This window comes from Struthio camelus, chromosome 16 (genome assembly GCF_040807025.1).
Source record: "Struthio camelus isolate bStrCam1 chromosome 16, bStrCam1.hap1, whole genome shotgun sequence".
In the NCBI taxonomy this organism is placed as follows: Eukaryota; Metazoa; Chordata; class Aves; order Struthioniformes; family Struthionidae; genus Struthio; species Struthio camelus.
Genome location: NC_090957.1, coordinates 3,341,689 through 3,368,531, shown reverse-complemented (window position 1 = coordinate 3,368,531; position 26,843 = coordinate 3,341,689). Strand labels below are relative to the sequence as shown.

Sequence of the window (26,843 nt, the reverse complement as noted above, 5' to 3'; positions counted from 1 at the left end):
TGTACAGCCCTCCATGGTTTTCCAAATTTTTTGGCTGACTTATCCCCATCAATTGCAGCCTCCCATAACCTATCACCCAATTTACGCCACTCAGATAATTCGTGAACAGTATGCGGGTTCTGAAAACAGCCCTGGGAGTGCCCATAAGCTAACAACCCAGGAAGATCCTTTTGTAAATCGATCTCCCTAATTTGTCTCTTTTGTAAGAGACATGTACATAAATCATATGCTGCTTGCCTCTGCATACCTGAATATCGTCAGCGCGTGCTGTTGCAGCTCTCCAAGGTCTCGGCAGCACGTTTCAGCCGGGTACGCCGATGCGAACGCCCGGGGCTCGACACAGTTTTCTTCGCTGTGTTTTAGCCGTCCTCGCTGCAAAGGACCTGACCACTCGTTGCTCCGTCGTGGATCACGTCAGGGTCACCATTTGTCGGAGAACAACGGGAGACAAGCACATCCGATGATGATCAACAAGTCTCAGTTTATTCAGAATTATCTTATGACTTATATAGCAGAGTTAATTAGCTCATACATATTGCAAAAGCCAAGCTCCTTATAGGTGGCTACAGTAGAAGGCATTGTTATCTATTAAATGGATACAGTAGAAGGCTATGCATCTTTTCCCAAGACACTAGTAGCAAGTCATGTACCTTTCCCAGGACACTAGTAGCAAGTCATGTACCTTTCCCAAGACACTAGTAGCAAGTCATGTACTTTTCTCAAGACACTGGTATCTACATTATTTTCTAGTTTCTAAACCAAGGTCCTGCATTCCATGTCTAGCTACATTTAAGCAGGTCTTGTGATCTTGTTGTCATGCCCCTTGTCACGTAGCCACTATTCAATAATATCTTCCACATTTCCTCAGGTGAATGTGTGTGTGCTGGGCTAGCTGGCTGTTGCTGCACCCCTCCCAGGTGCTCCCTGCAGGGCCCCAGGCTGGCGGTGCTGCTCTGCAGAGCGAGTGGGCTGTGGGGCCCCAGGGCCACAGGGTGACTCCTAACTCAGCTCTGGCCCGTGCTGGTCAGGGCAGGAAGCAGACCCAGGCAGACATGGCTCAACATCCCTGATGCTGCTGGAACGTGTCTGTGCTCATGGATGGTGCTCAGAGTGACCCCAGGGTGTTTGCAGTGGCACACGATGTGTTCATGTGTGCACTAGCTCCAGCCTGTGGTGTTTTTTTGAGGGTGCATGAGTCACTCTCCAGTCCCCCTTCCCTGTGCTTCCTGAGTCCCCACTGCCTCTGCTGGGAATGCAGAGAAACTCTGGCTTCCCTATGCGTACCTGGACTTAGCATTTTACCTTTGGGTGACTGCATCATGGGCTGTCCCTCACTTTGTGAAGCTCCGCTCACTGCCCACCCCCAGGCACACGCTGTCTCTGGAGATCCCCTGAGCTCTCCTGGTGGCTCAGGTTCCGCTCCAGAAGGATGGGCATCTGTCATCAGCACTGTCACCTGTGCGACAGCCCCAAGCAGGCAGTTCACCATCTCCACTAGCACTGGTCACTGAGAAATGAGTCGTGAATCCAGCCATTGGTCCCTACCACATCACACTGGGACTCTGAGCTTGTCCCCTGGAGGCCATGGAGTACACAGGCAGAGCAGCGGGCCCTTTTCTGGTGCAATTGCTGGGGCATATTTTTGACTCCCTCTTCTGAAGAAAAGCCAGACTTGAGGCACATCTCTGAGGATATCCCCTTTTATTTTTACCTGGTCAGCCGGTACTCACAGGAACACCCACGGGAACACAACCCTACAACCACCATGCGGAGAGAACTCTTGGGCTATATACACGCACACTAGAGCACAGCAGGACAGTGGGGAAATGAGGAGACCAACCCCCAAAAGAGAAAGTCCTTCTGCTGTAGGTGGGCATGTCTCCAGAAAAGCTGCAGCCCTCACACAAAGGTTGTAGTGAGGAAATGGCTGCTGTGGCAATGGGAGAACGGTCCTGAGGAGCACAGGGTCTGTCCCCACAGGCTGCTCCCACTCTGCTTTGAGCGTTGGAGCACAGTAGAGGGAAGGGACGAGGCCGTGGTGAATCCTGGCCGCCACCCTCACAGGAGAGGGGTGCGAGATAACACCCTGATTGTGGCCAAGGCAGCTGAATTGCCCTAATGCACATGGGACACAAGGCCTCTCCCTGTCTGTGCTCATCTGAGCCTGACTCTGTTGCCATGGGCACCCTTGGTGGCAGTGCCAAAAGAGGGGCTGCAAAGGGAAACACTTACACTCCTTACACTGAGGGCATCCGAGGGAGCTCAGGCTAGCAGGTTCTGAAGTTCCCCCATCTCTGCTGATGAAGGGAGAAGCCTGGCTTCCTGCTTCAACAGGGTCTCTGGGTCAGACTTGGAAGAGCGCTTCCTAAGGATAAGTGCATTTTTTCTTTTGCAAGAGTGTAACAGAGAAAAGTGAGACAGGAAGAAATGAACAGCACTCATCTTTGATGCCAAATAGCCTTGGAGTGAGGAGTAGATGCACGTTGGACAGTTACTGGTGCTGGCATTGTAGCCAGTGAAGCAGTTTCCTGAGGGCATCCTTGGGCCCCTTGTTCCGCAAGCTGTAGCTGAGGAGGTTCACTGCTGGAGGCACCACCGCCTACAGAAGAGCCAGCACCAGATCCAGAGCTGGGGAGGAGGTGGAGGGGGGCTTCAGGTAGGCAAACACTGTAGTGCTGAGAGAAAGGGAGACCAGGGCCAGGTGCGGGAGGCACATGGAAAAGGCTTTGTGCTGGCCCTGCTCAGAGGGGATCCTCCGCACAGCAGTGGAGATCTGCATGTAGGACGGCACAGTGGAAACAAAGCACTCAAAGCCCAAACAAACACTAGCCGCAATAACCCCAGCTTCCCTGAGGGAGGATTCTGAGCAGGAGAGCCCGAGAAGCTGGGGAATTTCACAGAAGAACTGGCGCAGGACATTGCTTTGGCAGCTGCTGCCACTTTGACACAAGCTCTGCTGCCCAGGAGGGTCCCGTAGTACAGGGGTCTGCAGATGGCAGGGAAGCGGTTATGGGCCATGACAGTGAGAAGAGAACACTCTGGTGATAACAAGAACAGGAGCAGGAAGAGCTGGGCAGCACATCCTGAATAGGAAATAGGCCTGGTGTCCCCGAGGGAATTGGCCATGGATTTGGGGACAGTGATGGAGATGGAGTCAAGGTCAAGGAGGCAGAAGCTGAGGAGGAGGAAGTACCTGGGGGTCTGGAGGTGCTGGTCGCAGGCTGCAGCTGTGATGCTGAGGCGGTTGCCCAGGAGGGCAGGCAGGTAGATGCCCAGGAAGAGTGTGAAGTGCAAGAGCTGCAGCTCCTGTGTGTCTGCGAACGCCAGGAGGAGGAACTCGTTGAGGGAGCTGCTGTTGCCTAGATGTTCTCTCAGGGCACAGGGGGACTGCTGGAGAAGGAAGAGATGTTGACAAGTTAGGACAGACTTCTATGAATAAAACTTTCTCCTAACCGTCTCGCCTGATCCCAAAATATACACACCTCTCTGCATGTAAGAAAACTCCTGTTATTTCCCTTGGCATAACCTTGATTAAACTACTCCAAGCCTCAGTAGTGAAGCCTGCAGGCCTAAGCTTGAACTTTAACCAAACCTGTGGGCTACTGCTGACACAACAACTGCAGAAGCAGCCAGAATCAGCCCTCCAACATACAGAACACAATGGACAGAGGTCACGGTTAACCTTTGAGAAGATACAGAACACAACGGACAGAGGTCTCGGTTAACCTCCGGATAAGATAAGGCACTTTGAAGCAGGAACACAGCAACCGTCCTGGGATGTAGACACAATCCATTTACAAGGAAAGAGACCAGCAACTCAGGAAAGAAGACTGGAAGAGACTGTCACTGGCAGGCGGGGAAATAAGACTGGAAGGAGTATAATTAGCCCAGAATGTCTTTGTTCTGGGTCCCTCTTTGGAGGCACCCAGCTCCAGCTGAAACAAACGATCGTATAAGAGTCTGACTCTGACTTAGTGGTGAATGCCTGCGGACCTTTATACCAGTTTGGCGACCCAGATGGGACCGAGGCTTCTCTGTTTGGTGTGACTCTGTGGAGCAACGGCTGGCAGCATATGTGTGAGTTCACCTTATGGATTGCTCCTCAGGGTCGCACTGATCAGGGATACCAAATTTCCACCACTAAGTATTTTATTTGGGGCTCGAGTCCCTTGAAAAAGGAAAAAAAGCAGGTTATCTGGGGTTCCAGTTGCTTGAAAGGAGGGGAAAAAAAAGAAGAAGAAAAAAGGGGTTGGGGGTTTGAAAAAGGGAAGAGGGAAAAAAAAGTGGGTTCAAGTCCCATAGTGTGCACACTGAAAGGGGTTGAGTGAAGGGGTTTGAGTTCTCCTCAAAAAAAAAAGCAAAAAAAAAAAGCTAGAAATTTGAATTTGAGTTCTACCCCACAGATAAAACACCTTCCGGGGAGACTTCCCGAGACTGGGTGAGTACTACATTTTCTATGTTCCTCTAAGCTTTTACAATTAGGTGGAGTGGGAGAGGAGAAGAAAGAAACAGAGAAAAAAAAAAAAGAGAAAGGAAAATAGGACCTGGATTAAGTGCCCCAAAGGGGACACCCTTGGCAGAAATTATTACTATTTGGAAACATATTGCAGGGATTGCAGGTATGTCATGGAGACAATGAATAATTTTGTGCCGGGAGGACTGGGCTTTTATTAGTCATGATGGCAATGCAGCCGAATGCTGGCCGGCAAGTGGTAGTTTTGATTCACAAGTATTAACTTTCTTACGGCACCAGCTTGAGGATCATTATCCTGGTCAACTGGATTACTGGTATGTGTGGGACAACTGGGCATATGAACGCCAGAAGGACAGCACAATCTGAACAATGGTGATACATGCAGAAAGTAGCAGACAGCCAGTGCATGGTAGTAATGATAATGGCAATGGGAATGCTAAGAAGATTAGAAAGGTGAATGAGAATGGAAGTTATGAAGAATGTGAGGAAGGGAAAAATAATGATGAAGGAGGGGCTGCTTCCCCGTTGTCTCCTGCCCTCCCATTACCAACTGCGAATGCTGAAATACAAGCCCCCTTATGGGCAGTCCCAAAAGCTGGTGCCCTGTGAGAGGGGGGAGCAGGAGTAGCCCAAGTGTTTACTGCTCGAGTTTATGGACCCTGGGGACAGCAGGATTTGATTCTGTGGGGGCAACAGACCCCTCGGTTGCAGGAGGATCCTGAGAAGGTCATTCGAATTGTGAAAGGCATCTTTCAGGCATATGAAATACGCCTACCTGGGGAGATGTACAGATGTTAGTAGACACTCTGTTTACACCCGATGAGAAACACGTGATTTTAGCTGCCAAGCAACATTAGGCAGAACAGGGAGGGGATCCTGAGGCTCGTGCCCGCACTGGCCCACTATAGATCTTTGGTGGGATTATTGGAATGATGCGGATCACAGGCAGCTTAGACAGGCTCGGAGAGGATTGGAGGAAGCTATTAGGCTTGCAGGTGTTAGACCAGGGAATTGGTCAAGGGTAAGGGAATGTCAACAACAGCCTACTGAACACCCATCCGCATATCTGTTGCGTTTGTTTAAGCAAATGTGACTGTATGGGGGTGGAGTGGACCCAGAAGCTGAGGCTCAGAGATGATTAGTTGTGTCTACTTTTGTTGATCAAGCTGCCCCAGATATAAAAAAGTCTTTTTCTAAACATGTGCCTGATTGGCCAGGAAAGACTGCAGATGAGATTGTCCGCTTGGCAACCTTTGTATATGACAGACGTGATGCTAAGAAATTAGAGGAGGAAAACCATAAATTGAAAAAGGAAGAAGCGACAATTGTGGCTGCAGTCATGTGAGGAGCTATTTACTCCCTGTGAGTGCAGAACTGGGCTTTTTATAGGACCAGGTCATGGATCTTTTCCTGGACGGTGGACGGGTGGGATGGCAGCAGGACGAGGAGTCATGAGGGGAGGAAGGGGAATTCCATTAACTTCTGCACCTGGGTTAGGTTCTTGGGAGGGTTATTATTGTGGGAAGTGAGGACATATGCAGCGTGAGTGCCCAAGCTGTGCACGAATTCAGCCACAGTCAGGGGTGAATCCTCCTTCGGGAGAAAATCAAGATGTAGGCCGAACTGATGAATGACTAGTTGAGGAGGAATATCCTTGTGCTTGTATTCGATGTGTATGTATGTTTTTGGATGTAATCCCTTTGGCTAGTCAGGGCCGCATAACCAGGAAAGTGGCTGGAAAGCAAGTAACCTTTCTAGTGGCTACCGGGGCTACTTTATCTCTTTTGAATTATACAGATAAAGGGTTGTGTTCTGGGGAGGTCTGGAAAATATGGGGTGTGATGGGGGGAGGAGAAAAACCCCTGAGCAAACCATTACTGGCAGTTATAGATGCAAAAGCAATATGGAATCAATGTGTTTTGGTTGAAGAATCCCCTGTGTGTTTCTTAGGGCGGGCTTTGTTACCAGCACTTGCTGTAGAGACATGGGCAAGTGCCAGCGGTATGGATTTGGTAATTATGGGTGTTTCAGAAGTCGGTGCATCAGAAGTGCAAGTTCCGGTGGCAGATGTTCCTCTTGAACTAGGTGTTCAAGCACTCCTCCACTGCTGTGCCTGCTAAACTGTGGAGTGGGAAAGGAACAGGCGTGGGCTTGCTTTTATCTGCAGAGCCTGTATCCATAACAACTCTCCAAGGCCCCATCCAGCTGTAAAACAATATGCTATCCCGCATGAGGCAGAAAATTGTTCCAAAGCAGATGGATACCTATGTAGAACAGGGGATTCTGAAGCCCTGCATTTCTCCTTTCAATACACCCATTTTACCAGTACATAAACATCGCCTGGACAGTGATGGCGATCCTGAGTATCGATTTGTACAGGATGTACATGCTATTAATCACTATGTTGTCGGTTTTAACTCCAATTCCTGTATGGGCTAAGGGGTTTACAGTAATAGATTTAAGTTCTGCTTTCTTTAGTATACCTGCAGGAGAAGAGAGTCAACTTTTGTTTGCATTTACCTGGAAAGGACAACAACTGACCTGGACACGACTTGCACAAGGATTCACTGGCTCACCAGTGAATTTTTACTCGGTTGCTGCGGAAAGGTTTACATAACATTGTTTTATCCTGTGATTCCATGTTAATACAGTATGTAGACGATTTATTGCTTGCTAGGAGAACAAAAAATGCTTGTACTTCACATACAATAATTTTGTGTACAGCCTTAGCTGAAAAGGGACATCGTGCATCCCCACCTAAGCGCCAGTTCTGTCAAGAAAGAGTAAAATATTTAGGATTGATTCTAACGGAAGGAAAACGATCTCTCCATCCTGAACGCATTAAAGCAATTGAAGATCTACCTTGACCTGTGACGAAAAAGCAGATTAGAGGTTGTTTTTAGGGGCAGTAGGCTTCTGTAGACCATGGATTCCCGGGTTGGGGGACTTAGTAAACCCATTAGTGGGAGCAACTGAACAGGAAGCAGTAGAACCTATAAAGTGGACAGTCAGAGAGATTTGGCATTTAACAAAATTAAGGAGGCATTAGGTAAATCCCTGGCTTTAGGGCTCCCCCATTATAAAAAACCTTTCCAGCTGTACATTCATGAACAACAAGGGGTTGCCAGTGGAGTGCTGACTCAAATGCCAGGTCCTCAACCCAGAGCAGTCGCGTATTATGCAGTACAATTGTATGCTGTCCTTCTGGGGACTCCTGGATGTATGTGTGCGGGGGCTGCTGCAGGAATCATTGTTGGGAAATGTCGAACCATAGTTCTGGGACTATAGCAGATTGGTGTAAGTTGCAACATCCGTTGCAGTCATCTGTGATGGCATTAGGGAAAAGACAATGGCTAATATCAGACGTGTTACCTCGGTGGGAGGAGATGAATGAGCAAGACCCACCGATTAATAGTAGACCCTTTAGGGGTACGTCAAGGAAATACAAGGCCTTAGTTGCATTCAAGCCCAACTTTGGCTACAAACAGTAGCTGCATCCCTCACAAGGGAAGGAGAGAATGGTATACTTCCCGCAGAAAGCCGAAACTTGATATGGGAAAAGAGTACCATATCTGAAGGGAAATATCCAGCTTGGTGGCAAATGCTTAATTTGCCATTCGATAAGGAGCAAAAAGTGATAACTGCTCTCGTTCTCACTATTCAAGCAGCACAGGTCTCTACAATCTAGCCTATTGTGCCTCTAGGCTGGATCCATGGGGATGTTGCATTACATCCTTTGGAAAACAGGGGATGGGCACAGCACATTCGTGATAAGTGGAACACTATAGATTTAGCCTCCTGGATGGGTTGGGATCAACTAGGATTTGTACGTGAAGGTAATGCCCTACAAACTCAAGACATTTGTTTAGCCACGGAACACAGTGTTTGTCATGTTGGGGTGCAGACCCAAAGTGCAAATGAGAAGGTAACTTTGGTCTCTCCTGGGAAGGGTTGTCTATGTTTGTGGAGTCAGGGCAGCACTGTTATAATTGATGGTGCAATGTTGTATCACAATAATAGTTTAAATTTGTGCATGTGTAACTGTACAATGGTAAAGGGATGTGGCTACAATTATACAAGCCCCGTAACAACTCACCAGTTACTCCAGGGAAATTATTCATGGATTCAAGAATTATCACCAGTACCGATTGGAATGCATCTCAGGTTAGTGAAGGAATTATTACACCATGAGCAGTTGCGGACGTTTCTCCAGAAGGTCAAAGAAACAGGGAAAAGTACCCTGATGACTGCAGAGCATGATACACAACAGAGTCAAGCGATACTTGAAAGAACCAAAAAAAAGTCACAGAGCATAAATGGTGGGAAACTTTAGGTGGTCTCCCACCACTTCTGGCTTGTATAATTGTTTGCTGCATGCTGTAGTGATTCTGTTCTGTCTGATCATTGTGTGCTTTGTGCTCCCCTTGGGATTGTATATAAAATTGTGAAGGCTGGCTGCTCGTCTTGAAAAATGGCTATATTACAAAGACAAACAGCCAGAAAAACAACGGGGGGATTTGTAAGAAAACTACTGTTAATTCCATTGGCCTAACCTTGATTAACTTAGCATCAGTGCCTAAAGTAGATGAAGCCTGCAGGCCTCAAGGCTGAACTGTCCTTGAACTCCAGAAACATTGCGAAGGATGTGACCTTGCCAGTGCTGTAACTGCCAAACCAGTTAAAACTAGCTGACAAAGATACAAAACTAGCTCATGAGGCTACAAAGTAGACTGCAGGAGACAAGATGGGATGCACGTGGGTTGGGCTTGACCTTGGAGGAGATAAGGGCCTGGGAGAAACAAGGACATGGCATCCATCCTCAGTTACACCAAAGCGGCATGGCTCCAGTGTGCACATCAGCAGATGACCGAGTGCTCAGCCCACAGCACTGCTCCTTGGGGTGGGTAACAATAGGCCCATTGACAGGTCGTTCTGTGGGGAATGGCTCCACAGCACCTAGATGTTTACAGTGTGGATCTGTGGTGTGGCTTCTCTTTTGCATGGCCTTGTCAATCATGGGCTGGTTAGAGGGTGTGCCCCTAGGCTTCAGCAACCCCACAGGTGGGGGCTCTGGCCCTAGTGCACTCAGGGTTCCTTCACTCTTGGGGAGCACCCCAGAGCAAACCTCTCTTCTAGCGGCTGCACCACCCGGAGTCCCACGCTTGCCTGGGTGGCGCCTGTCAGGATCACAGATGTGATGGGATAGCTCACACCCAAGGGAACCCGGCAAGGATGGGATTTAGGCTCTTTCAGAAAACAAAACCAGAAGTCAAGAGGAACATGCCGTAGCTCAATTTGTTTCATCAAAAGTTGAAACTACAAACTGACAACAGCAAGATGGTGGTGAGGTGGCCAAGAGGTTACAGGGATGCACTGCTAATCTATTCTGCACCATGCACACAGCCTCCAACCCCACCCTCCTCAAAGACACTCCTGTTTCTGGCTCAAGACCAACCTGGAAGGAGTGTGTTGGGGCAGTGACAGTCCTGCAGCTCCTGTCCCTACAGGCAAGCCTTTTCAAGCTCCTTCTCTAAGCTGGCAGCAGCTTCCTCTCCACCCTGCTCTCATTTGAGTTCAGTCACAACAAAAGCCCAACTTCCCTGGAGGTACATCTCTGGGGAGTCAGCTCTGGGACAGCAGATCTGCTGGTGGCTGGGACATGCATGTCGCTGTGGGATGTCCTTTCTGGACCATGTGGGATGGCCAGAGAAGCTGGAGAAGAGCATGGAGGATGCGCGGGTGTCCTGTTGCCGCTGAGCTGAGCTGAGCTGTGCCATCTCCTTCCCTGATGGGAAGGACAGAAGAGGGAAGAGTGTGTGTCAGTGCTGGGTGGTCGTGTCCGTACATCTCGTTACTGAACGGGGAGAAGGGAGGGTGCAGTGGCATGGGGCAGTGAAAGAGGCTGGCTGAGCCCCCTGCTCCAGCACCTGGGTGGCAACATGAGAGCTATTCAGACATCTGCCTGATGTGCAGACAGCTCTGCCAGAGACCCCCCCCCCCACCATGGTAAGGTCAGTCCTTCATCCGCCCCGAGCACAACCTCGGGGGAGAGGACAGTGCTCTCAGTCCAGGCTGCGCTCGAGTCTTGGCCTGACTTGTTGGCTGGAGACAGGCTGAGACTGGAGACAGAGTGGGATGTCCTGGGTCACAGTCGCAGCTGAGCTGCTGACGGGAGAGCAGGGTTCAGCAGCAGCAAGAGCTGGCAAGAGGGGCAAGAGGACCAAAACAACTTGAGGGGTTGCAGGAGCAGGCCTTCCCCTTCTGTGCAGGGACAGAGGGCTGCAAGGTGCTGCAGCTGGGCTGGCCAGGACAGTCTGGTGGGTGAGTAGGTTTGGTAAGGGAAGTGGGGAGGACTGAGACATTTGTGCTGTGAGCTGGTACAGAGGGAATAGGGAACACAAAAGCAAAGTCTGTTTGCAGTGTTCAGCACCATGCTCAGCACACACTGAAACACAGGAAGTTCCACCTGAACAGAAGGCAAAAGTTCTGGACTGTGAGGGTGACTGAGCACTGGCACAGGTTGCCCAGAGAGGCTGTGGAGTCTCCCTCCTTGGAGAGATTCAAAAGCCGTCTGGGTGGGGTGCTGGGCTGCAAGCTTTAGGGGAGCCTACTAGAGGAGGTGAGGCTCTTGGAGGCCCCAGGTGGGGCTGGCCAGGGACATAAAGGCCTGTTAGTGCCCTCAGGGCCCTGACAAACTCTGCGGTCATCTGGATCACAGCAACTCCATAGGTCATCAGCAACCAGGCAGCTGGGCAGGCATTGTGATGTCCTCAAGGGCATCAGAACATTGCCCCAGCCAAGGTGACAGATTTGGGGGAGAGAAGAGGGAGGACAGGAGAGAGGACATGGCTGGTGCCTTGACGGTGAGGTCACTCCTGTCTCAGCATTGTGATAAGGCAGCAGCAGGCAGGCAGCAGGGCAGCTGTTGGGAGGTCACCCAAGGCATATGAGAGCAGGCCCGGTCGGATCAAAGATCCCTGACCCCATCCTCCACCACTGCTGCTGGTCCTTCTCCTCCTAGAACCCTTTCCCTAAGCACAGAGGCCCAGAGACCTTTGGGGGAAGACTGAGGCAAAGGTGGCACACAGTAGCTCCGCCTCATTGCTTTGCTCTCATTAATTCAGCCACCCTATTCAGCAAGGTACCAGTATTTTCCAGTTCAGCCTACACACTTAGCAGAGGAAGCTCTTGTTGTCCTCGACGTCCCTCGCAAGCCTCAACTCCAGCTGAGCTTTGGCCTTCTTGACACCATCCCTACACACCCGGGGCTTGTTTCTGTACTCCTCTGCTGTAGCCTGTCCTTGCTTCCACCTCCTCTATGCTCCCTTTTTTGCACTGCAGTTCCATCATGAGTTCCCGGCTCAGCCAAGTCAGTCGCCTGATACCTCTGTTTGTTTGCCTGCATATCAAGGTGCAGCCTTCTTGTGCTTGGAGGGTGCCGTCCTTACACACCTGCCAGGTTTCTTAAGCTCCTTTGCCCTTCAGACCTGCTTCTACGGGACACCCCAATCAGTTCCCTGACAAGGGTGAAGTCTGCTCACATCAAGCCCACGCTCTGCACTCTGCTGCTCTCCTTCCTTGCTCCCCTCAGGCTCTTGAACTCCATTATTTCATGGGCGCTACAACCAAGGCAGCCACGCACTATCATGGCCACTCCCTACCGGTTTTCAGCTTCCATTGCTAGTCCTTGCGATCCACATTATTCCCTTCACACCCCCAAAAGCCAAGTGCTCAGTGCAACAAACCTGCACACGAGAGTTCAGGTCCCTTCCCATCTTGCAGCCAGGACTGGCAGCAGGAGAGGGAGGCCCTGGCTCCACCCCCTTCTGCCTCAGGAGGGCTACACCAGCTCTTCCCACCTCCCTGGAGTGTCCCCTTGTCACCAGGGGATGTGCTGCCAGGCAAGGGCTGACTCCACTCCTCTGACTGGCTCCTGCAAAGAGTAGGAGGGCCCTGAGACATCGTGACCACAGCTGCCGACAAATAGTTATGGCATGACCTTGGGAGAGAGCTGCCCTGGGAGCAGGCACTGACACTCAACCCCTGACTGCTGAGCTCTTGTTTTGGGGCCCCTCTGGACAGTCACATGCTGCAAATGGCAGAGTTCACACCATGCCAAGGAAATAGCCACAGCCCCTTGGAGCTCTGGTTTAATGCACAGGAAGACAATTCTGTGAGGGCCGGGATGGCTGGCACTCACTGGTACCTCTGCTGTTGGCTCGGCAGGCGGCTCTTCTCTCCAGAGCTAAGGAGCAAGAAAGGAAGAGGCTCAGTGGGATGCACAGGCAGAAAGGCAGAGAAACACTGCCGGCTATTTCAGGCCATATATTTGTGGGTGTGCTTCTGATGGCATTTCCATACTCACTGGGATGTGATACAGGCCCCTGGCTCCACCCAAAGTCCTTGGAGCAGTTGGTCAGCCTGAGGCTGAGCCTGGTGGGGCCAAGACTAGGCGGGAAACCCGTTTCTTGGCTTCAGCATTCAGCATTCAGCATTCAGCATTCCGGGGGAGGTTTGAAAAGGGGCAGACAAACATGCCTTTGTGTTCAGTTGCTCAAGACTTCCATGTCCCACACTGTAATCCTATTTGGAGTGCCCAACAGCTGCCCCTTGGAGGGAAGGCATGTCTGAGGCATCCACCTCCAAGGGAGTGCTGGGCATTTGCTGGGGGCTGCAGAGAGGTGCATGGGATCAAGGTCTAAGCCAGGTCAATCCCAAGTCACAACAACTCCTATTCAAACCAGTGGCTCTGGCACTGGGATTCTGACACCTCGGTGGGTCACTACCCCTGCACGCTCCCAGGCTTTGCCTGGAGCTGCTACACACTTACTCCGTCTGTTGTGCCCCCAGCCTCTCGGCTGCTCTTTTCTGCTCCTCGTCTATTCTCCTCGGGAGAATAAAACATTGATGGTCACGTCCTCATCTGGTGCCAGGCAGTACTGGAGGACATCCTGAAAAGAAGGCTTTTCTTCACGCAGCTTCCCAGCACTCTCCTCCTCTTTCCCAGCTGGAGCTAGGGATGAGCCCGACTGCACCCTTGACTGGGTTTCACTTCTCTGCTGAACCTGCAAGACAAGTCAAGGAAGGTTTTAGCCCCACTTCCAAGCACGCTCAGAGGCTCTCAACAGGCACCAAGAGAGCAGCCAGTGCCTGCAGGATCTCTGCTGTCACCAGACCCCTTGCTCTGGCCTGGCCTCAGGCACCCCATGAAGGCACGCTGCCACTGTAGCTACAGAACTGGCAGGGTCCCTGCAGCATACCCTAGCCATGTCACAGCCTGACCAGGTTTCACTGCTGCTTCCCACTGGCACTTCTCTCTCAAGCTGGGATCTCTCAAGGCAACACAAACGAGGGAAGGGAATTGTGACTTGCAGAGCAGGACACCTGCCCTGCCTTCATCCCAGGCAAAGACTGGGGATGGGGGTTTAGCAGGGCTCGTTCTTCCTACAGGGCACAATTGTCTCACAACTGCCTCCTCTACACTGCTTGACTTGAGCCATCCAGTCAGCAATCTTAAGCTAATATTTGCAATACGAAGCCTCAACTCCCTTAAGCAAACACAGCCCACAACTTCGCACAGGGGCTCTTTTCAACCCATGAAGTGACCTCAACATGCTCTCAAGGGGAAACTGATGTGTCACCAGGGCATCACTGCAATTCCCCATTGGCCCCCCCTCTCCCACCAGGAGCTCACTCCTCACATCATGAATGAGTGGAAGGCATTGCCATTGGTAGAGCAGAACTCCAAAACGAAATCCTCCTACCGGGCTCAGTGGCTCAGAGCACACAGTCCACTCAAATGAGGGGAAGGAATTGCTGTTGGCTCAGCAGGAGCTAGGAATGCAGCCCTGCTGTGGCATTCAGCACGTCACACCAAACAAGCCTGAGCACCCCTGCTGACCTCAGGTTGCACCATCAGCATCAGTGCTCATGGCCTCCCTTGCTGCTTCCCCAACACCCAACAGCCCAGCAATGGGCCTTTCATACCACTGGCACTTCTCTTGGACCACGGAGCCCATTCCTGGGCGTCCTTGGCCTCTTATGGATGCTTCTGCAAAAGAGCTCCAGAGGAAATACGGCGGTCTTCTTCAAACATGCGCCTCTGTCTTCAGTTGCCTTGCTTGCTTTTCAGCCAAACCCACAGGAAAGGAAAATCTTCCTGGGCGTTCAGATTTTAGGAAAGGCAGGACTCCCCTGCCTCGCTCTTCGGCAGCAACAAGGCACCTCCAACCTGGCTCCCTGAGGAACCTGCAAGGCTCCGCTGCCCTGGAGCAGAGGAAAGGCTTTTTCTGTCGGAAGGTTTACAAAGTACCTGGCTCCTCTCTGCCTCTTCCTTTTCTCCCTTGCCTTTCAGGCCTGCCCTTTCTTTCTTCTCTTTTGGCTTAGCTGAGGAGTCCCACAGATCTCTTTGCCCCTGCACAACAGACAGAAAGCCTGCGTGCTGCAGGGCCACAGAAAAGACACAGCAAGGAGCACTACTGCCATCTGTTTCTTTCCAGTGGCGGAAGGTAATTTCTCTCTCTCTCCAGCCCTTTGTCTCGAGCCTTTCTCTCAGCGCTCTTAGGCCCTAAAGCTAGTACTGGCCAGACAGAAAATCCCTGCTTTCTTCTGACCAGGGAGCTAAATAACCACTCAGAGAAACAGAAGGTGGCCACCTTCCATCCCTGAAAGGCTCAGCAGGTACATTTCCACGAGGAACAGGGCCAAAGAGGGGCTTTTGATGTGATTCCGGAGAAGGCAGTAGTGACCAACGCCTAGAGAAAATAGAGCATAGCCTGCGCCTTTTAAAGCAAGCCCCTGAAAAGGTCAATCCAAGGTCTAATGAACACTTAGGAAGGAGGCTTCTATACCCGCTGCCCATAGAACTGCACTTTTCCACAAGCCCAGATGGCACAAGGAGGACCTCAGTCACTATCACATACCTGTCCTGCCCTCTCCTGGCTTTTACTGAGAGGGCTCACAGCTGGGAGTCTGGCTTCAGCACTTTGCTTCCTCCTGCCTTTCTCCACCTTTCTTGAGGAGCTCCCTCGGATGGCTGGCAGCACGCTGAAAACACACATCACGGGGAGGTGGTGTGAGCACAGGGGCAGTTTGCTCCCCAGCCTGCACTCACAAGCTGGGCACCTGCCACTGCAGCACAAGGCAGTTCTGCAGGGGAATGACGTGCGTTCAAATACATGTGTTCCCTTCCACAGAGACAGAGATCACCCCTGGCTGAAACAGCCTGGGCTGCCCAACATGCCCACAGAAATGCTCAGGATGCCCACACCCAGGCTCTCTCTGGATGCAGCCAGGACTTGTGGTGCCACGTCATGTGCAAGGACAGGCTCCGAGAGACACCAGTACATCCCTTCCTGGCAATTGCATTTATCACTGCTCGGTGGTCCAAAATACTCTGTGTTTGGGGATGGAAAATGCAGTATTACGAGGACTCAGTGTCAAGAATGGAGCAAGTGATCAGGGGAGGAAAGCACGCCTGCCATTTACCCATCCCTGCCACTCTCTTGGGCCTGCCACAAGACAACTTTTCAGATGAACGAAAAGGCTTAAAGGGAACCAAATCATTAACAGACCCTCCTGCTCTGTATCCTGGGTGGCGGGAGAACTGCAGTTTCACTTTGCCTTGCAAAGCAACGTCCTTTCCATTCAAAGAAAGAGCTCCTCCATGTTTAATCCCTTCTGACTTAGTACTCAGTGGCCATTGCAAACAGCCCAGAGAGTGGCACAGAGCTCAGACAAACACCTCCTCTGTCTAAAAGCCACTCCAAGAGCGTTCAGTCTTTCCCTCACCCTTGGAAAATGTCTGTGCATCCCCAACATTCTTGTCACCAAGAAAGAAAGGCTGCTGCTTACTTACATCTAAAGGGCATGAGAAAAGGGCCCTGGTCTCCCAGAAGCTACGTTTGCACTGAGTTGCCAAAAAGCCCGTACTCTGGAGGCAGAGTCAGGAGAACCATGAAGCGAACCCGGGGCTCTCCCAAGAACTTGCTGTGTGCTGGCCATCCAGCAAGGGAGCAGAGGTCATTGTGGCATGTGGTCAAAGGCCTTCAGAGTTACCACCAACACTGTCTCCAAAGGAAACGTCTCACTCAAACAACAAGAGTACAGGGTCACCCTCAGCCCTTTCTCCAAGTGCCTCACCTGCCAGGAGGAGCTTTGCCCTTGCCTGTGTCTCCCTTTCCTTTGTCCATGTTGAGAGCAGGAATTCTGGGTGGAGGAGGCTGCTCTCTGAAGAGCAGGTGGTTGGCAGGGAGATTTCCTGCAAGCAGGAGGCAAGAAAACACTTCAGGACAGCACTGTGGACTCCTTCTGAGCAGGAATGAGATGCAAATTGGCTCAAGCCTGTGGTAAAACTGTGAGGCCTCAAGCTGATTCCTTTGAAGCTTTGTTTTCTGGGGGGTCTTAGGCCCTTGGGAGTGCTGGCTCCTGTCCAACTTTCTGCTTGTACTGTGCAACAGCATTTTTTCTTTTGGGCTATTCATTTCCTCATGCTCTGTCCCAGTCACATGATGCAAAAGGGGACTTGCTGGGATGCGCCAGTGACCAGAGTCCCTTGAGAGGTAATCATTGCACACGAGGGAACAGAACCTTGCATCTGCCCACTCCTCTCATACTGCCTACAAGTCCTCTGTTGACAGAGTCAACCCAAAGGCATTGTTTTGGGGATGATGATGAGAAATTAAGAAAGAAAGGTTACTCCTTGCTTTGAAAATGAAAGGAAGCCTTGGCACAGGCTCCTAGACTTGTTACCATCTACTCGGGGTGACTTTTCCCATCAGATGAAAACACATTGGTTCCCTGAGATGGGCCAGCTGTTCTCAGGACCCCCATGGAAATGGGGGCAAGTTTAACTCGGAGGTAGCCACTGCAGGTAGGAGTGCTGGGCTGCCCCAAGGTCTTGTTCCCTCCGGAGATTGCCCATATTGGGACAGCAGTGTCACCTCTAGTGCCTCATGCTACCTGAGGCCACCTGGGCACTGCCACCTGGGCTCCTACGCCCTACCAAGGAGCACAGGAGGAGGAGAAGGCACAAAGCCCTGCCACGAATCAGCTCTTCCACTACCTTGCTTGCCCCTGGAGTCAGCTTTTCTCCTCTCCTCTTCCCATGTGGGCTTCACAGGTGCCACGGGCTTCACGCGGGGTTTTCTAACTACACTCGCAAGCTTGTACCTGGACACAGGAAAAACACAGCAGCGGGAAGGGAGGGCAGCCCGCTTCCTTTGCACCTTGGGCAAAGAATGGGGACACAGTGGCACTGCGGAGCTACTGTGAAGTCCATCCTTTTCCAAAGCAGAAGATGCAGAATATGCCACATCCTGGAGGACTCCATCAGCAAGCTGAGTAACATCAGGAAGTCCTCCAGTGCCTGCAGGGGCATCAGCTTCCCCATCCTCCCTGGCAGAAAGCTCATTTTCACCTCCCTCCCCTGTGCTGCCATGGCAGACCATCTGCCATCTCCTGTGGCAGCCAGGGGCTCGCAAGCAAACATACTCACTCTGGAAAGACAATGGCACGGCCACAAACGGTGAGAGAAGCAGCAGTTTTGGTGCCCGACAGGACTGAATCCCTCAGCTCTGGCATCTGCAAGGTGAGAGACACAGGGGAGATGATGCCAAGAAAACGAGGTCCGTGCTCACAAGGGCAGCACACTTTCCCATGGCTCAGAGAAGAACCTGCCTCTCAGAAATGCTGAAACAAAGCACTCGCTTCCTTACAGCAGCCCCTCAGTGCTACAGCAAAGCAACTGGAGGGAAATAAATGAGAAAGGGCAAGCACACGGTCAGGCTTTTTGCAAGGCTGACAATCCAGAGACTCAGCCCAGGGACCAGGTCTTGCCTCATGCCGAAGGCCATGGAGGCAAGCACAGGGGAAGGCATTTCACTAGCCAGGCTTCCTGGCTGCTGCGGTTTCCCTGCTGGCTTCAGTTGGAGCCTCCTGAGTTGAGAACAAAGGCGTCACACGTGCCGTTAACCCCACAGTCTCTCCTAGCATTCAAATGGCTGCCTCTGCACCCTGGAGGAATAGAGACACTCAGCCCTTCCTTTCCCTTTGCACAGCGGGGGACAACTGTGAGGGCCAAGCCTCTGGTGGGTGTTCAAGGAGCAGCTGAGGGCCCTGCTCTGGGACCCACTGCAACAGAGGCTGGAGAACAGCCTTGGCCCAGAGAACAGCCTCAAAGGACACCACGGACTAAGACAGAAGGAAGAGACAGAGCTGGGAAGCAGGGCTCGGCTACAGCACTGAACCATGGCTTTCTGGAAGGAGACAAATCTAAGGGGAAAACACACCACAGACCTGCCCTTTTCTTTGAATTTGTCCCTCACCACATTGGAATGGGATCCTGGGCAGGAAGGAGCTTTGCTTTGACCCAGGACAGAAATCCCCAAGGTCTTCTATGTCACCGAGTCCTCTGAATGCCAGAGAAGAACAGTGCAGGGAGCTGGCATTACTCTAGGCCACGACTATCCACCCGCCCAGAAAGGTCGTGGCAGGCCATCAGAAATCCACTCACTCGTCCTTTGCTAGGATTCCCAAAAGATTAGAAGCAGCAGTGGAGAAAGGGAAACCTTACCCGCAGGTAAGAGCTGCTGTCAGCTCTCCAGTCCCATTTAGCCTTTGCAGAAAGTCTCTGTAAAACCTCATTTTCACCTCTTTTCCTTGAATGACAAGCAGGCCAATGTCCTTCCACACAAAGGCAACATTCTTCCCGCTCTTGAGGCAGCGAGAGAAAAGACACGTGCTCTCTTCTATGCAAGACTCCACTGGTTTCCGAGGAACAGAGATGTGCGAGGCTATGCGAGCATACTTCAGGGGCTCAGCTTGCTTATGACCTAGGAAGCAACACAGCAAGAACACAGTGCCTAACAAAGCAGTTCAGCAGGCTACAACGGAGCATTGGCAGCTTTGAGGTCTTCCCGCAAGACACTGCTACAGAGCTGTCTTCTTTAACCCTGCTGGTAAAGCTCATGGGGGAAGCTGATGCCATCCCTCCCGAGAAGTTCAAAGCACTCTGCAACCGGATGTGCCAAGAGTACAGCAATGCTTTCTTCCCTACACAGGGAGAAAGAAAGGGCCCTAGCCATCTCCTATGAACAAGAGACATGATGGCAGAACAAGGAGAGGAGAAAGGAGGCCACTTCCCATGATGGGGGAGTGGGTGCCACCACGGTACTTGTGCCCGCACTCAGTGCCTTCCAGGTTGGGAGAGATTTAGCTGTGCCATGTCACAGGGATTCAAGGAAGAAGGAAAACCCACGTACTGCGTCGCTCCTCTTTAGATCCTTCCAGTCACCCGCAGCACCCTCAGCAGTGCACAGCAAACATCCCTGCTTTTGGGGTCAGAGGGCTCCTGCTGCCCCACAGGCATCCCCAATGCCCACTACAGCGGCAGTGCTGCTACCACTGACCAGCAATCACAGAACAGCTGCCCTCTCATGGCTTTGCATACACACTATTGTTCCCATCTCCGCTTCAGGGCTCTCTACAGCTGCCTGTGACCTAATTCTAAGGAGCGGGAGAATGGAAGAGCCACCATGAATGCCAGTATTTGCCTTTACAAGCTCCAGGGTGGCATAAACATGAACCAACGGTGTTAACTAAATCTGATGAGAAGCAGCAGCCCCAATACATGTGGCATGTAGCCAGCTGTTAAAGCAAGTCATGCGGAGAGCAAGTGTAATTGTACTCTGCATTAGGATGTCAGGAGTAGTCCAAAAAAAAAAATCTGAAGCTGTTCTCAAGGCCTGGTGAAGGAATTCCAGATTTCTAACAGTCACTGCTGAACAGCACTTATGCACACCCCAAAGCTGTCCCAAGGGGAAGCCAAAGTTTCAGCCTGTCTTCTTTACCAGGAGCATAGGCGTTATCATCGGAGAGGCCCTGGACCTCCGCAATATTCTTTGACAGACGGAACAGGGGTCTGCGCACAGTCAGAAGACCATGCTTCCCACCACCAACATGTTGTTGATGTAACAACATCAAAGGTCCCAAGGCGAATAATTCGGACTCCCTGAAAACAAGAAGGAAGAGAAGAAGGAGGAGGCTCTTAGGTGGACAGGCTGGTGACTTGTCAGGGCATGGGGATGGTGCTCGGTGCCTTTCCCTACTCCTGGAAAGCTTTGGAGAAGCCTTGCAGAAGGTCTTGTGAAGACCTTTCCGGAGGTTTTCACCCCCCTCCCCTTCACCCTCTCAAAAATACAAGTAAAAGCAGAGAAGTCATCCCTTTAATACATAAGTCCCAGAAGAAGGGCTTCCTGGCGAGGCCCAGGAGGGCAGACCCACCTGGTTCAGCATCAGCTGCCGTACAATGTAGTCAGACACACCTTCCCAGACAGCAAGGGTCTCTGGAAAAGAAGGGAAAGACACGTCATGCTCTGGGTGAGCCAGCTCACAACCATTCAGCACATGCCTAACCAAGGAGAGGCGGAGGGCAGGCATCATCAAACAGCACCCCCTCCCCAAACTAACCCCATTCCTCACAGGGGCCATCAGGCTAGAACCTGTCCTGTGACCCCAGCCGAGGTCTGGACCTGAAACAGAGCCATTAGGGCATGGAGATCATGCTACCGGACATCCGCAGTGTGTCTCCCAGATCAATGCTTGCTCTGCCAGGCTGGAGGTACAAGGAGATTCAGTGGGAAGGACTAGAGGCAGTGGCTGGGCTCCTGGACAGAAAGCCCCACTGAGCTGAGGAAAAGTGCAAGGGTTCATTTCAAGCACGGCAGTTTCCTGCAGCCTCTCCAGAGCCCAGCAGGAGCTGCAGGACCCCTCAGCCTTCTTCACACAGCTCTCCTTTCCTGACAAATGCAGCTCTCACGCGGTGAGCCCCTCCCTAGGGATATTGGCAATGGATTTCCACCCCAGCGAGAGGATGCTGCTGTGCCCGTGGGAGTCCAGGGGCTCAGGGCATCCCCTGGAGGCTCCCCTGTGGGGCCAGCTTCCCCATACGGCATCCCTGCACACGCAGGCTCTGCACGGCCACCCAAGCAGCTCCACCTCCTTCCCACACCAGGATCTCAGGTGGGTGATCCCCACTGTGAGGCCAGCAGCGACCCTCGGGGCAGGGACTTCTGCCTGGGGTGCCCCAGGACAGCAGGGGCAGCATCAGGGCCAGGAGCCAGAAGTCCTGGTGCCCACACTGGCATCTGAGCCAAAAGGCACCATCAGTCAGACCATCAGACCATCCAGCTTCCCCCTGGCCCCAGGGTTTCCACAGCCATGTTCAGAGTTAATGAGCTCTGCGACAGCTCCTGGGAATGAGCTCCTGAAGTCTTTACCCTGGGTGGGAGTGTTGGCACCCTCCGCCCACGCCGTGTCCCGTGGCCGGCGTCCCAGAGCTCCATCTTTGTCCTCTTCGCCCTGTGTCAACCTCACAGTAGGAGGTGACAAGAAAACAGCTCCTCTCCTCCTCCTCCTCCTCCACACTTCACCACAGCCCCACGCTGCCTTGGCCTCCCCGCCGCTGAGGCTCAGCGGCTCCTGGCAGCAGAGCGGTGCCGAGAGCAGCCCCAGCGTCTGGGCTCCCTCGGGCTCACCGGGTCATTCCCCTAGGCAGAGAGGGGCTGCGTGGGGCAGGGCTGCTCACAGCTCCCGCTCACCCCCAGAATGCTTCCCCAGAGGATTCTCAGGAGGAAGCTCAAGGCAGGGACAACACCAAAGGCAAGGAGCTTCCCTGAGTCTGTGCTTTCAGCTCCCTGCTGTTGGGCTGGGGGCAAGGGAAAAGGAGCTGCCAAGCCTGGGCAAGAGCCACAGACTCCCAAGGCCACGCAGAGACCAGCAGGTCTGCAAGGAAGCTCAGGAAGTGCCTTCCTGCACTCTCTGCCCACGCACAGCACCAGCAGCACCTCTGCTGGCCCCATCCGGCTCTCTCCCAGCTGCTCCACAGCACCTGCCAACATACAGATAGCCTTTGACGCTGCCCCACTGCCGGGGGGGTGTCCGTGGGGCAAAGCCAAGTGCATGGGGGGGTCTGCGATGGGGGCTGGGAGCCAACGCTCCCCTAGGTAGACGTCACCTGCAGACACTCGACTGTCTCTGTGGAGGGGTCCTGAGGGGCTGCGAGCACCCTCCAGCCGGGCACAGCCCTCACCACGGGGATGGCGCTGAGGAACGGCCACTGCCGCGGGAGGGGCTGCCAGGAGAAGGGGCGCAAATGCTGGGGGCTCCCGCGGGCCAGAGATGGCCCAGGCCAGGCCAAGCCTTCCTCAGAAGCTGCTGGCATCACAGTGAAGAGTCTGGCCCCGTCCTCTTGACACCCTCCCTTCACATACTTGAACACGTTGATCACAACCCTTCTCAGTCTTCTCTCCTCCAGCCTCTACAGGCCCAGCTCTCGCAGCCTTTCTTCACAGGAGACATGCTCCAGGCAGCCCCTCATCCTCTTTGTAGCCCTCCGCTGGACTCTCTCCAGTAGCGCCATGTCTCTCTTGTCCTGCAGAGCCCAGAATTGGACACAGTACTCCAGGTGAGGCCTCACCAGGGCTGAGGAGAGGGCGAGGATCACCTCCCTCCACCTGCTGGCAACACTCTCCCTAATGCACCCACCCCAGGATCCCATTGGCCTTCTTGGCCACAAGGGCACACTGCTGCCTCATGCTTCACTTGCTGTCCACCAGCACTCCCAGCTCCTTCTCTCCAGAGATCCTTTCCAGCAGGTCACCCCCCAACCTGTCCTGGGCCATGGAGTTCGTCCTCCCTAGGTGCAGGACCCTGCACTTGCCCTTGTTGAACTTCAGGAGGGTCCTCTCCACCCAGCTCTCCAACCTGTCCATGCCCCTCTGAATGGCAGCACAGCCTTCTGCTGTGTCACCACTAGCTACAGGCCTCCCACTAGACTCTGCTCCACTGACCACAACCCTCGGAGCTCGGCCATCCAGCCAGTTCTCAACCCACCTCCCTGGCCACTCGGCCAACCCACACTCCCTGAGTTTACCTAGGAGGAAGGGATGCGAGGCAGTGTCCAAGGCCTTGCTGAAGTCCAGGCAGACAACACCCACTGCTCTGCCCTCATCTCCCCAGCCAGTCATCCCCTCCGAGAAGGCCGTCAGGTTGGTCCAGCATGAGGTCCCTTTGGTGAGTCCACGCTGACTACTCCTGACCACCTCCTCGTCCCCCTCCACGCCAGCGCCCATGCTCTGCCATGGCCCCGCCCCTCCCCTCTCTGCCCCCCCACCCCTCCTCGCCCCCCCCACACTGCGCACGCGCACTGCCGCCCCCTGCCTGTCCCTCCTGCAGGTCCCGCCCCGGGAGGCCCCGCCCCCTCCGGAGCGAATGGGGGAGCACGGGGTGGGCGGGGCGGGGGCGCTGGAGGCGTCACTTCCGGTGCGGGGGCGGGGCTGTGTGGGCGTGGCCGCCGGCCCTGGGGCCGCTGTGGAGGCCGGGGAGAAGCAGCGGAGCCAAAATGGTTGTTGCCGGCTGCTGCGCCGGGAGCCCCGAGCGCCGCCGCCGCCGCCGCCGCCGCCGCCGCCGCCTGTGGTGCGCTGGCGGTGCGGGAGCCGGCGGGGCGCCGGGGGCTGGGGCGGAGCGGGGAGCGCGGGGGCCCCGCTCTGGCCGGCGGCCCCGGGGCGGCGGGAGTTGTCCTCCGGGGGAGCCTGCGCGGGAGAGGGAGACGCTGCGGCCGGGAGCTGCTGCCGGCTGCCGTGGCCAGGGACGGGCAGGAAAGAGGGCTGTGCAAAGGGCAGGGCCTGAGCGCCTGCCTGCCTGTGCAGGGCTCTAGCGCCTGTTGGACAGCCTCCTTGTTGCGCTGCCCTTGCTAAGGAGGAAAGTCAAAGGTGGGGCACAAACGAGCTCTGCCCTCGCTAGACCGAGGAGAGGGATGCGAGCACCCCCTGGCGTGGAGAGCGTTTTCAGGAGGTTCTCCGGCTGGAGCCCGGGTTTCCTCTTGGTTTCCAATATTCCTCAGCACCAGTGTCCTTGTTCCTTTCTCCCAGGCCCTTGGTTAAACCTCCGGTGTAAAGACCGAGCGTAACCCTCTCCGGGAGGTGTGCATTGCTGTGGGGGGAGCTAAGCATAGATGGATTTTTCCTTGCTTCTGCCTTGCGTCCATGCATGTTCGCGGGCTCTGGCTGCTGTAGAAAGTCCAGTTTTCCCCTTTCCTTCCCCAAATAGTGAAGAGAAAATGGATCTTCCTGTGTCATCAAGGTACTTCTCATCCCCCAAGCGTTTGACAAAGGGCCGAACGAGGCTCTCACGGGCGGTGAGCGCTCTCCAAAAACTGGAGCAGGGTGTGCTTCTGTTCAAGAGCGGGTGTTGTTCCCACAGCCAGGTACTGAAACTCTATTTCTCCCTGCAGGTCACCTGGAGGCGGTTGAATTGTACTTAGCCTCTGCTGGACGGCTGATGCTGGCAAGCAGTGCCTGGAGGCAGCTCGACTGAAACTTGTGTTGTGCTAAAGGTTCAACTGGAGGACACAGCAATGTGTTGCCTGCTTGAGTTTGGCCTTCTGAAAAAAACAGAATACGCAGAATGAGAAGATGTTTTTATGGGAGAAGATTTTTTGTCCAGGGGTGATAGTACAGGCTGGCTTTGGGAGCAAAAGCGTGGAGAAGAAGGGATTTTTGGTGAAGAAAGCCTGACGAAGCCTTCCAGTGTTTCCTTGTCGTTTTGAAAGCAGCTAGAAGAGACCTGAGAAAGCGCTTTCAGTCTGTGCTGCTGTAGCAGAACTCTTTGCCAGACTCCAGCTTTGTTTCAGCTGGCAAAATGTTTCAGCTGACTGTTGCCTTCTGCCTAGTGCGGAAGTGTGCAGCTGAGACTTGTGGAAAGACCTGGTTCCTGAGCCCTGCTTTAGCAGCAGGTGATTAAAGTGGGAGGCTGTGAGTTGCTTTTCTGTCTTTTATTGTGTGTGCTACGTGGACTTTTCTTTTCCTGGAGCTTGCAGTAGGGAGTGAGGTACATGTTTGCTTCTGAGGGTAGATGGCTTAGTACTCTTTAGGCTGTTGCTTTCCTTGAGGAGGAGGCAAGCTTGGCGTCTAGGTGGGGGTACTTTCTTGCCAGTAAAGCCCCCAGCCGTTGGGTGCTAGAAGGGAGTGTTACTGGAAGGCATGTGAGAAAGAGGCCAGAGATGGTGTGGTGGGCGAAGTAGCTGTGTGTGAGCGGTGTGTTGCCCGGGCGAGGTGTGGGGGGTGTTGCTGAGCTGCTGCAGCGGTGGCAGTAGCTGCGCTGGAGGGATCTTCCTGTGTTTCTGTCAGAGGTGATGGGTGAGGTGCTTGGAGGGGAGGACTTTGGGACGCGAAAGGTAACGTTGGGAGTGTGGGCCCTGTGCAGGGAAGTCAGTGTCTGAGAGGCTGCTCTGTGGCTGCCCAAGGCTGTTCTGCCTGTCCTTTCCTCAGCATCGAGGCACGTGTGGAGGAGCCTGGCCAGCCTTGAGCAAGGAAGAGAAAACCTAGAGTTCCACCTTATTCAGGTAATGAATAAGGCGCACCTTATTGTTCTGAGGTGTCACGTACCTTGGAAAACTCTGGTTCTTCTACTGAAGCGTTGTTACTGAAGTTGTGAGGGTTTTCATGCATTCTTTTCTCTTTGGGAGTGTCTGTGTGTCCAGGGGCCTGAGGAGGTATGGTGGGGGCTAGCCCCAGGCAGGACAGTGTGTGTGCTGAGTGAATAGGCACTATTTCTCCTGCCAGCAGTAGAGATGCCCAAGTCAGTAGACTCCAGGCATTGTTTTCTGGTTGTGTGCCTCTACCCATGGGCAGCAGCGAGAGCATTTCAGCTGGCAGGCTCAAATCTTTTGGTCGAGGAAGTCTAAATCAGCCAGAGCATTTCTGCTATGTTATGCAGAGAACTGACTTTATCCCCACACAAAGGGGGCCAGAGGGTGACCTTTGTGTTCGATAAGTAGCCATAGGCATTAGCTAGACGTGTCACTTGAATTTGGATTTCAGTTCATTGCTGCATCACTCTGCTAAATCAAAAGTCCCGTGTAACATCAAATGTCTTCAAAATAAGCTTTTCTCTTCAACATGACACTCTCCGTATGTGTGGAATATCTGAAAGAACCTGGTCAGTGAGTACTGGACTCTGACATAAAGGAGCAGCAAGACTCAGGGCACTGCCTGCAGGCGCCAGGATGAGATGAGCAACTCCAAAGTGAAAGACAGTTGGGAATCAGAGGATAGCTGAGAGCTGCCAGTGGGGAGGAATCTTGAGAGCCCTTGACACAGTCGGTCTGTGGCTGCAGGGCACTGCTGCGCTGGTTCCCGGAGGGTTCTTCTAAAGGCAGCGCCTTGCACAGCTGAGAGGGGCTGTCAGGGTGGCTCTCGGAGCTTCTCCTGTGTGGAGCAGGAGGTGCTTTAGATCAGGGATGCCCAGCCACACCGTCTCAGGGACAGGGCACGACGGTTACCTTCTGCCGGGGATGGTGCAGGGGTGTGAA

The 26,843-nt window shown here is 53.3% G+C and overlaps 1 protein-coding gene across 1 annotated transcript; it reads right to left on the bottom strand.

The window, feature by feature from the left end:
- Window positions 1-12,753: 12,753 nt before the first annotated feature.
- LOC138061286 (uncharacterized) lies at window positions 12,754-23,617 on the bottom strand. Its single transcript, XM_068910472.1, has 8 exons — window positions 23,406-23,617; window positions 20,756-20,817; window positions 19,047-19,305; window positions 17,970-18,055; window positions 17,538-17,644; window positions 16,616-16,733; window positions 15,397-15,520; window positions 12,754-13,539 (listed from the first exon to the last, which is right to left on the bottom strand). Exons 4-8 carry the CDS (start codon window positions 18,053-18,055, stop codon window positions 13,354-13,356), a joined length of 621 nt encoding a protein of 206 aa, XP_068766573.1. The 5' UTR covers window positions 19,047-19,305; window positions 20,756-20,817; window positions 23,406-23,617; the 3' UTR covers window positions 12,754-13,353.
- Window positions 23,618-26,843: the final 3,226 nt, after the last annotated feature.

Bases quoted from the DNA above. Each gene is read 5' to 3' on its own strand.
- LOC138061286 (XM_068910472.1), bottom strand. From the start codon at position 18,055: ATGCCAGAGCTGAGGGATTCAGTCCTGTCGGGCACCAAAACTGCTGCT. The intron at 16,734-17,537 runs GTAGTGGAAGAG...TCCTGCTTGCAG, and splicing joins TGACTCCAGGGGCAAGCAAG to GAAATCTCCCTGCCAACCAC. The intron at 15,521-16,615 runs GTGAGGCACTTG...GTGTGTTTTCAG, and splicing joins GGCAAAGCTCCTCCTGGCAG to CGTGCTGCCAGCCATCCGAG.